Consider the following 11,617-nt stretch of genomic DNA (forward strand, 5'->3'; position numbering starts at 1 on the left):
GACCGTGCAGGGCAGGCTCTCACGCAGTGTTGTGGGGAGGACACCCAGGCGTGGGCTGCAGGTAGTGAGTCTGGCCCTGGGATTTGAGCCCCTGTGTTGGCAGCCTTCCCTTAGAGGGGAGGAGGAGTGATTGCTGTTGCAGCCATTGACCTGCTGTCACCTTTCTCTCTCGCAGAGGCTGTGCAGCCCCGTGTACTGCAGGTACCAGTTCCATAGGACTCCAATCCACAAGACTCAGGGGCAGCCCCATGGAGTCCACATCTACTTCCAGGATGTCAATGTCATCTTCCTTGGGGCGATTCACCCCAGTGACCTGAGGGAATACCTGGAGGGCCCCCCCATGGTGGTGGAAGTTCACGACCGGGACCACAAGTCAGAGAAGTATTCCCGGAAGCCCACCCTGTTTGGGGAGGACCCCCTGGATTCATACCTCAACCTCCAGTCTCTCATCTCTCCAAAAGAGACAGAGAACAACCCCTTTGAATCCCAAAATAAGATGTGGGACCCTTATGGGGTTGCCCAGGTCAGTTTTGCTGACCTCCTTCTTGGCCACAAGTACTTGAACCTGGCCGTCCCCATCCAAAACTGCCAGCCCAAGCCCACAGACTGTGGCGGCCGGGACAGCACGAGCAGGACGGTTGTGGGGTTCCGGGCTCCCATAGACGGCCTCCAGCACGGCCCAATGCCTACGGGCAACTACCTAGAGGCCAACTCCTCGCTCAAGCTGCGGGTGGAGATCGCCGTGCCGCTGCGGGCCAGGGCCGAAGCCCCCGATCCAGACCTCACAGGCAGCCGATTTGGTCGGATCATTTTCGTGTTCGGCTCCAGGAAGATCCTCCTGTACAGCCTGCTGCAGGACGTCGCCATGATCAATGCCAAGGCCCTCGACCTGGACTCCTACCCTATCCTGACCATCCAGCAGATCCTGTCAGGGTTTAAGATGCGGGTGAGGATCCAGGAGAAGCAGGACCTGGATGTGCTCACAGGCTTCCACCTGCTGGATGGCAAGATCCACCTCCTCATTCTGGAAGGCTTGGCTGACCGAGGCTTAAAGTGGCTGTGGGAGAGCCACCAGAGGCGGTAGGTGATTTGTTTTGTGTTTCATGGAGAAGTGATGGCACCTGGATGCTGAGTGAGTGGAGAGATTGTTCCAGGCCAAGCTCAGGTTCAGTGTTCTCGTCTATGAGAGGGATATGCCGGTTCAGTTCCTCTTGGGGTTTGTATAAGACGCTTTGCAGGGCTCGGTAACTGGACTTGATAACAGGAAAAGTGGCTTGCCTTTGGTTGAAGGGAAGACTTTCGGGGTATATAGAAGAGAAGGTGGCTCAGGAAAATGAGTCCTGCCTTCAGACTTCTGAGGGGCCAACTCAGTTAAGAGGGAGGAGAATGTTCTCTATGGCCCTAATATGGAAATAGATTTCAACTCGGCCCAGTAAGACACATCTGATTATTCTGAAGCCTGAGGGGCTGCCTAGGCTACAGAAAGCTCCCCTTTCCTGGAGGCCTTCAGGAGCCACTGCTGGCCGCTCAGTGGGGGCGTTGTAGAGGCAATTAAAGCGTCTGGTTCTGGAGCAAGTGGCCCTTCATGGTCCTTCCATTCTTTAGTTTTGGTGATATGAAAATTCTCTTTTCCTTTCATGATTTGCAAGTAGCCTGGTTTGGGTAAACGGGACCTCCCTCCTTTAGTCGGTAGGTTCCTTCTCTGTCCTCAGAGCTCAGATGCCCCAGGACCTGGATGCTGACAGCATCTCCAGGGAGTCCAGAAGTTGAGTCTGTCCACACAGGAGGGGAGTGCAGTGCTGCGGGGGCCTGTCTTGCTGTGCTGATGGGCCAGGAGGTACTGGTGAGGAGCTGGCCTCATGGCCAGTTATCTGCCCAAGAGGGCTAGAAACATGTCCCCACAAAAACATGCACACGAATGTTAACAGCATTATTTATAATAGTCAAAAAGTGGAAACAACCCAAATTTCCATAAACTGATGAACAAAATGTGATATATGTATTTTTTCAAACTGTGATATATTCCTACAATGGAATAATATTCAGGCATGAAAAAGAAATAAAATATTGATGCACATACTTCTACATGGACTAACCTTGAAAGCTTTATGCTAAGTAAAAGAAGCCAGACATAAAAGGGCACATATTATATGATTCCATTTATATGAAATGTCCAGAATGTCAAATCATAGAGATAGAAGTAGACAGGGGTTGCCAAGTTCTCAGGGGAGGGCTGAGGGTGAAGTGAGGAGTGACTGCCGATGGGTACAGTTTCTTTTTGGGGTGATGAAAATGTTCTCAAATTAGACAGTGTTTATGTTTGCACAGCATTGTGAGTATACTAAAAAAACACTAAATTGTACCTTTAAAAGGGTGAACTTTATGGTGTGTGGTAAAGAATTGGGCCTTGCCCAACAGAGGTCTGGCCTTTGCCTTTGGCTTCTGGGAGGTGATCTGTGTCAGACATGATAGGACTGTCTTCTTTTAGGTTGGGGGCTTTCCACACAGGATCTTAGGATGTGACCAGCCTAACCTGATAGTCAAATGATGGAGGGTGGCCGTACCAGAAGGATCAACAATGTGGTTTAGGGTGGAAGCTTCCGGTCAGGCAGTGTCAGTTGACCTGGATGCTGAGATTGCTGTGTGGGCAGTCAACCAATCGTGGCTCTGTAATGGACCCTCAGTAAAACTGGACATCAAGGCTTGGGAGAGCTATTCTGCGCTTTGTCACTCGTCAGTGTCATCGGGGCAGCACACCCTGACTCCATGAGGAAAGGGCAATGGAAGCCTTGTGTTCAGAACGATCCTGGACCCTGCCTTATGTGTCTCTTCCTTTAGGTGATTTTAATCTGTATTCGTTCCCAGTAATAAGCCCTGAGTGTGAGCATAACAGCTTTTAGTAATTCTGTGAGTTCTTCTAGCAAATTGACAAACCTGAGAGTAGTTTTAGGGATCCCCAAACTGGCAATTGGTGTCAGAGGTCAGGGCATTTTGGGGGACTGTGCTCTCAAACTTTGCAGTTTGGCTAACTCGGTGCATATGGTATCGGAATTATATCTCAATGAAAAGTTTTCTCCAATGGAAGAAATAATATAAAATATGTTCACTGACCCCAGTTCAATTTATGTAGAAATAAAAAAAATCATTAACGAGAGAAAAATTTCATATGCTTGGAAATTAACAAATACTTCCAAATAACCCCTGGGTCAAAGAGAAACTGTAATGGAAATTAGACATTTTTGATCTGAACAATAATGACAATAGTATATTATCTAAATTTGTTGCTTGATGTCAAAACATTATTTAGGAGAAATTTAATAGACTTAAATGCTTGTATTAGAAAAGAAGAAAGCCTGAAAATTACTGAGATATAACTATAGATATTGCAGACATTGAAATGTGTTTTAAACTATGTCAATAAATTAAAAAGTTTACAAGAAATTAAAAAAATAATACCAAAAATATTTTCAGATGAGATAGTTTAATTAGGTTTCTGGATATAAAAATTAATGTAAAAATCATTGAATTTCTGAATACCATCTACATACACAAAATAATTTTTAAAAGAAACACTTTAAAAAATCATAAAAATATGAAATTCACAGGAGTAAATTTGACAGAAAGGAAAGTCTTCTGTCATGAATATTATAGAACTTTTAGAAACATTAAAGAAAACTTAAATAAGTGAAGAGACAGACCATGTTCATGGATTGGAATACTCAATATTATAAGTGTCAATTATCCCCAAATTGGATCTATAGATTCAATGCAACCTCAGTTTGAAAATACCAACTTTTAAAAAACTGTGGAACTTGAAAAGCTGATTTAAAATTTTACATCAACATGTAGAGGCCTAAAAGAAAGACACTCTTGAATAAGGACAAGATGGGAGAACTTGCTCTAGTAGATATCAAGACATTATAAAACTCTGGTGATCAAACAGCCAACATCATACTCAATGAGCAAGAACTGAACGCCATCCCCCTGAGAACAGGAACAAGTCAGGAATGCCCACTATCACCACTCTTATTCAACATAGTACTGGAGGTTTTAGCCAGAGCAATTAGACGAGAGAAAGGAATAAAAGGAATCCAAATAGGGAGTGAAGAAGTGAAATTCTGTTTGCAGACGACATGATCTTATATATAGAAAACCCCAAAGAATCCACTGGAAAACTAATAGAAATTATTAACAACTACAGTAAAGTTGCAGGGTACAAAACCAACTTACAAAAATCAGTTGCTTTTCTATACTCCAATAACAAACTTACAGAAAGAGAACTCAAGAATATCATTCTATTTGCAATCGCAACTAAAAGAATAAAGTACCTAGGAATAAATTTAACCAAGGACGTGAAGGACTTATACAATGAGCACTATAAGTCATTACTGAAAGAAATTGATGATGACATAAAGAGATGGAAAGAGATTCCATGCACATGGATTGGAAGAATAAACATGGTTAAAATGTCCATACTACCTAAAGCAATCTACAGATGCAATGCAACCCCAATCAGAATCCCAATGAAATTCTCCATGGAAATGGAGCAAAGAATCCTAAAATTCATATGGGGCAACCAAAGACCCCAAATTGCTAAGGCAATCCTGAGAAAAAGAACAAAGCTGGAGGCATCACAATCCCTGACTTCAAAATGTACTACAAAGTCATAGTGATCAAAACAGCACGGTACTGGTACAAAAACAGGCACACAGATCAATGGAAGAGAATTGAAAGCCCAGAAATAAAATTGCACACAATGGAATACTACTCAGCCATAAAAAAGACAAAATCATCCCATTTGCAACAACATGGATGGACCTGGAGGGAATTATGCTTAGCAAAATAAGCCAGACTGAGACAGACAAACACCAGATGATTTCACTCATATGTGAAATATAAACATACACATGGGCAAAGAAACAGTTCAGTGGTTACCAGGGCAAGGGGGGTGGGAGGTGGGCACAGGGGGTGAAGGGGAGCACTTATGTGGTGACAGACAAGAAATAACATACAACTGAAATGAACTCAATAAAAAAAACACTTTGGTGATTCAGACAGTGTGGTATTGGTTCAGGGACAGACAAGCAGACCTATGGAATATAATGGAAAACTCAAAACAGACCTAAACATAAGTGGTCACTTGACATACGAAATATTTGATATTGAAAAATCAGTGGGAAATGAATATACTAAAATCACCGAATTGTACACTTTATTTTTTAATTTTTATTTTTTGAGGAAGATTAGCCCTGAGCTAACTGCTGCCAATCCTCCTCTTTTTGCTGAGGAAGACTGGCCCTGAGCTAACATCCATGCCCATCTTCCTCTACTTTATATGTGGGACGCCTACCACAGCATGGCTTGACAAGCGGTGCCATGTCTGCACCCGGGATCCAAACCGGTGAACCCAGGGCCACGAAGCGGAACGTGTGCACTTAACCACTGCACCACTGGGCTGGCCCCAAATTGTACACTTTAAAAGTGTGAATTTACGCAGTGGAATACCACTTCACACCCACCAGGATGACTGGAATCAAAAGTCAGATAATAACCAGTGCTGGCGAGGACGTGGAGGAGTCAGGATGGGTGTTCACTGCTGGTGGGGGTTAGAGGGTGGACTCACTTTGGAAAACAGCCTGGCAGTTCCTTAAACGATTTAGCAGAGTGACTGTGTGACCAGCAACCCTGCTCCTAGGTAAACGCCCAAGATAAATGAAAACATATGTCCACACTGAACTAACGCATTGTTCATAACAGCCATTACATGGGAACAACTCACATGTCCACTGATTGATGAAGAGTAAACAAAATGTGGTATATAAATACAATGAACTATCATTTGGACATAAAAAGGCATGAGATACTTGTTCATGCTACAAAATGGATGAACCTTGAAAACGTTATTCTAAGTGAATGAAGTCAGTCACAAAAACCACATATTATATTATTGATTTGTATGGAATGTCCAGAATGGGCAAATCTATAGAGACAGAAAGTAGATTAGTGGATACTCAGAGCTGTGGATCAGAGAGTAGGGATATAGGGGTGATAGGTAAGGGGTACAAAGTTTCTTTTTTAGGTGATGAAAATGTCCTAAAATTGATTGTGGTGATGGTTGCACATATCTGTGAGTAGACTAAAAATAATTGCATTATATACTTTAAATGAGTTAATTGTATGGCATGTGAGTTATATCTCAATTTAAAAATTCCTCTAGTGGACAAAAAAAAATTCAGTGAAGAAAGGATAAACTTTTCAATAAGTGGTGTTGGGGTAATTGTTTATCTGTAGGAAAAAGGGAAAATAATTTCCCACATCAAATCATTCACAAAAATCAATTCCAGTTGGAGAGTGACGTCAGCATCATGGTGGAGTGAGGTCTCTCAGAAATCTCTCCCCTCCAATATACAACAAAAAAATCTGTAATCCAACAGAGGACATCCAAACACAACACAAAAAACGTCAGAGAGACCCACGCAGCCATAGGACGGAGGGTGGAGAGCCTGGAGTCCCCCTCAGAGGAGGTGGAACGGGGTAAGAGAAAACTTCACTCCTTCCCCTTAAAGACTGCAATCGTGACCGCGGGAGGATCCATGAGGGAAGGAACAGGGGAGGGGACGTTTGTTCACTGGAACATCAAGGACTCCCGAGGGCCCTTGCAGTCTAGAGGGAAGCCCTCTACCAGCACCAAAGCTTTCCTGGGGGGGTGACTGTATCAAACCAACACCCCAGGAGAGCAGATAGTGAGAGCAGAGGGAGAAAACCCCGAGAACATGCATGAGAAAGCGCCCCTCCCCCCACCCACTCAGCACGGCTCCAGCCCCTGGGATTTCGGCTGAAAGCACAGGACTCAGAATATATGGCTCTTGACCCCCACCCACTGGCAATAGGTGGTAACTATGACCAAATGATGCCAGGATGTGAAAGAACAGAGCCACTCCCTCTAGTAATATCAAACATATTAGATCTCCAGACCAGAGAGAAAATGACAACTACCCAGAAGTCAGTCCTGAGGACACAGAAATATGTAATCTAAATGACAAAGAATTCAAAACAGCTATCATCAAAAAAGTCAACAAAGTAAAAGGTAGAGAAACAATTCAATGAGTTCAGGAGCTACTTCACAAAAGAGATTGAAACTATAAAGAAAAATCAATCAGAAATATTAAAGATGAAAGACCCAATGGAAGACATAAAACAAAATATGGATTCCATGAATGCTCGAGCGGACCCCTTGATTTCAGCCTAGTGATACCCTGAGCTAAGAACCCAGTCACACGGTGTGGGGCTTTGGACTTACAGAGCTGTGTGAGCTAGTAAATTGTCCTAAGCTGCTCATTTGTGGTAATTTGTTACACAGCAATAGAAAACTAATACATTGAGGGGTTTTTTGTGTGGTTTTTTTTCTTTCTGAGTAAGATTAGCCCTGAGCTAGCATCTGTTACCAATCCTCCTCTTTTATTTTCTTGAGGAAGATTAGCCCTGAGCTAACATCTCTGCCAGTCTTCCTCTATTTTGCACGTGGGTCACCACCACAGCATGGCTGACGAGTGCTATAGGTGCCTGGGATCTGAACCCATGAACCCAGGCCACCGAATCAGAGTGTGCTGAACTTAACCACTATGCCATGGGGCTGGCCCCCTGCATTGAGTTTTTAAAGAAACTACCAAGCTATTTTCCAGAGTGGCTGTAACATTTTACATTTCTACTAGCAATGTAGGAGAGATTCAGTTTCTTTGCATCCTTGCCATCTTTTGATATTGTCATTATTTTTTACTTTAGCTGCTCTAATAAGTGTGGTCATATCTCACTGTGGTCTTAACTAGCATTTCCCTAGTGGCTAGTGATGTTGAACCTTTTCATCTGCTACGTGCCATCTGCATATCCTCTCGGTGAGATGTCTCTCCATGTCCTTTGCCCATTTTCTGATTAGATTACTTGGTGTCAAAATTGAGTTTTGAGAGTTCTTTATATGTGCTAGATGTGAGACCTTTGTCAGATATGTGGTTAGTGTATAATATTTCTCTACTTCGTAGCTTGTCTTTTCATCATCGTAAAAAGGTCTTTTCCAAAGAAAAAGTTTTAAATTTTGATGCAGTCTAACTTATTGATTTTTTTTAATCTTACAGATTATGCTTTTGGAGCCATGTTTAAGAATTCTTCATAAAGCCTTACGTCCTGAGTATTTTCTTCCAAAAGTTTCATAACTTACATTTAAATCTATGATCCATTTTCAGTTAATTTTTGTATAAGGTATAAGGTTTAGGTTGAGTTTTTTTCCTTTATTATTTTTTATTGAGGTATAATCGACATATAACATTATATTAGTCTCAGGTGTGCACCATAATGATTTGGTATTTGTGGATATTGTGAAATGATCACCACATAAGTCTAGGTAACATTTGTCACTGCACAGAGTTACAGATTTTTTTCTTGTGATGAGAACTTTTAAGACCTACTCTTAGCAACTTTCAAATATACGATATAGTATTATTAACTATAGTTGCCATGCTACACAGCGCATCCCCATGACACTTATTTTCTACCATTTATCTGCACCTTTTGACACCTTCTCTCATTAGGCCTATCCCCTACCCCCCACCTCTGGCAACCACCAATCTGTTCTCTGTATCAATGAGCTTGGTTTGGGTTTTTGTTTGTTTGTTTTTAGATTCCACATATAAGTGAGATCATATGGTATTTATCTTTCTCTGTCTGGCTTATTTCACTTAGCATAGTGCCCTCAAGGTCCATGTGTGTTGTCACAAATGTCAAGATTTCCTTCTTTTTTTATGACTGAATAATATTCTAGTGTGTGTGTGTACAACACATTTTCTTATTCATTTAACCATCAATGGACACTAGGCTGTTTTCATATCTTGGCTATTATAAAATAGCTTTTCAAATTAGTTTTTTGTTTTTCTCAGATAAATACCCAGAAGAGGGATTGCTGGATCATATAATAGATCCATTTTTAATTTTTTGTGGAACCTCCATACTATTTTACATAGTGGTTGCACCAATTTACATTCCCACCTTCAGTGCACAAGGGTTCCCTTTTCTCCACATCCTTGCCAACACTTGTTATTTCTTGTCTTTTTGGTAATAACCATTCTAACAGGTAGTTTTGATTCACATTTCCCTGATTAGTGATGTTCAGCATCTTTTCAGGTACCCGTTGGCCATCTGTATGTTTTCTTTGGGAAAAGGTCTGTTCAAATCTTCTGCCCATTTTTTAATCAGATTCTTTGGGGGTTTTTTTGCTATTGACTTGTGTGAGTTCTTTATATATTTTAGGTAGTAACTCCTTGTTAGGTATATGATTTGCAAATATTTTCTCCCATTAAGTAGGTCGCTTTTTCATTATGTTGATGGTTTCCTTTGTTGTGCAGAAGCTTTTTAGCTTGATGTTGTCCCACTTGTTTATTTTTACTTTTGTTACCTTTGCTTTTGGTGTCAGATCCAAAAAATCATTGCCAAGACTAATGTCAAGGAGCTGTAAACCTAGGTTTTCTTCTAAGAGTTTTATGGTTTCAGGTCTTACATTCAAGTCTTTCATCCATTTTGACTTAATTTTTGTGTATGGTGTAAAATAATGGTCCAGTTTCATTCTTTTGCATGTAGCTGTCCAGTTTTCCCAGAACCATTGATTGAAGAGACTGTCCTTTCCCCATTTTATATTGTTGGCTCCTTTGTCATAAATTGATTGATCATATATGCATAGGGTTTTTCTGGGCTCTCGATCCTGTTCCATTGTTCTATGTGTCTGTTTTTATGGCAATACCCTACTGTTTTGATTACTATAGCTTTGTAATATAGTTTGAAATCAGGGACATGATGCCTCCAGCTTTGTTCTTCTTTCTCAAGATTGCTTCAGCTATTTGAGATCTTTTGTGATTTCATACAAACTTTACGATTGTTTTACTTCTGTGAAAAATACCATTGGAATTTTGATTGGGATTGCATTGAATCTGTAGATTGCTTTGGGTAGTATGGACATTTTAATGATATTAATTCTTCCAATCCATGACCACAGAATATCTTTCCATTTATTTCTGTCTTCTTCAATTTCTTTCATCAGTGTCTTATAGTTTCAGTATAGAGGTCTTTCAACTCTTTGGTAAAATTTAATCCTAGGCATCTTTTAAATGCAATTGTAAGTGGGATTGTTTGCTTAATTTCTCTTTCTGATAGTTTGTTACTAGTGTATAGAAATGCAACTGATTTTTGTATATTGATTTTGTATCCTGCAACTTCACTGAATTCATTTATTAGTTCCAACAGTTTTTTGGTGGAGTCTTTAGGGTTTTCTATATATAAAATCATGTCTTCTGCAAATAGTGACAGTGTTACTCCTTCCTTTCCAATTTGGGTGCCTTTTATTTTTTTTTCTGCCTAATTACTCTCTAGGACTTACAATACTATGTTGAATGAAAGTGGTGACAGTGGGCATCCTTCTCTTGTTGCTGACTTTAGAGGAAAAGCTTTCCTCTTTTCACCATTGAGTATCATATTAGCTGTGGGCTTGTCATATACGGCCTTTCTTATGTTAAAGTATGTTTCCTCTATACAGACTTTGTTGAGAGATTTTTTCAGAAATGGATGTTGAATTTTGTCAGATACTTTTTCTTCATCTATTAATATGATTATATAATTTTTATATTTCATTTTGTTAATGTGGTGTATCACACTGATTGATTTGCAGATGTTGAACCATCCTTGCAATCCTGGAATAAATCCCACTTGATCATGGTGTATGATCCTTTTAATGTATCATTGAATTTGGTTTGCTAAGACTTTGTTGAGGACTTTTGCATCCGTGTTCATCAGGGATACTGGCCTGTAGTTTTCTTCCCTCTGATGTTCGCGTTTGCTTTTGGTAGCAGGGTAATGCTGGCCTCATAAAGTGAGTTTGGACGTATTCCTTCTTCTATTTTTTGGAAGATGTTGAGAGGATTGGTACTAATTATTCTTTGAATGATTGATTCTTTGAATGATTGAGAGGATTAGTACTAATTATTCTTTCAATTCTTTGGTAGAATTCACCAGTGAAGCTGTCTGGTCCTGGACTTTTGTTTGTTGGAGGTTTTTGATTACTGATTCCATCTCCTCACTAGTAATAGATCTGTTGAGATATTTTTCTTTCTTCATGATTCAGTCTTCATAGGTTGTGTGTTTCTAGGAATTTATTCATTTCTCCTAGGTTGTCCAATTTGTTGGTGTGTAATTGTTCATAGTCTGTTATGATGCTTTGTATTTCTATGGTATCAGTTTGTGGAAATTAATAGAGAAACCTTAATTAAATTGGGTTTAGGAAGGCCTGGAGGAGGAGCTGTCACGCCCTATCTTACATCATCAATTACACCAAACAGGGAGACAGATGCTTGTATCTTTGACGGGAAGAAAAACTACTTTACTACTAAAGGAAGATTTCTCTGCCTACCTGGCAACAGACCAGCCAATGAGAAATGCCACAGCTCAGCCAAAGAGAAATGCCACAACTCAGCCAATGAGAAATGTCACAGCTCGGCCAATGAGAAACACCACAGCTCAGCCAATGAGAAATGTCACAGCTCAGCCAATGAGAAATGTCGCAGCTCGGCCAATGAGAAACGCC

The 11,617-nt window shown here is 40.7% G+C and overlaps 1 protein-coding gene across 4 annotated transcripts in view; it reads left to right on the top strand.

The window, feature by feature from the left end:
* CFAP92 (cilia and flagella associated protein 92 (putative)) overlaps nucleotides 1-11,617 on the top strand; it is a 114,709-nt gene that overhangs the window by 51,226 nt on the left and 51,866 nt on the right. For all 4 annotated transcript variants that reach the window (XM_046683178.1, XM_046683169.1, XM_046683187.1 and 1 more), the window contains one exon: nucleotides 176-1,080. In XM_046683178.1, the coding sequence (XP_046539134.1) occupies nucleotides 176-1,080 (905 nt within the window). The remainder of the gene's footprint in view (nucleotides 1-175; nucleotides 1,081-11,617) is intronic.

Source organism: Equus quagga, chromosome 1, assembly GCF_021613505.1.
Source record: "Equus quagga isolate Etosha38 chromosome 1, UCLA_HA_Equagga_1.0, whole genome shotgun sequence".
In the NCBI taxonomy this organism is placed as follows: domain Eukaryota; kingdom Metazoa; phylum Chordata; class Mammalia; order Perissodactyla; family Equidae; genus Equus; species Equus quagga.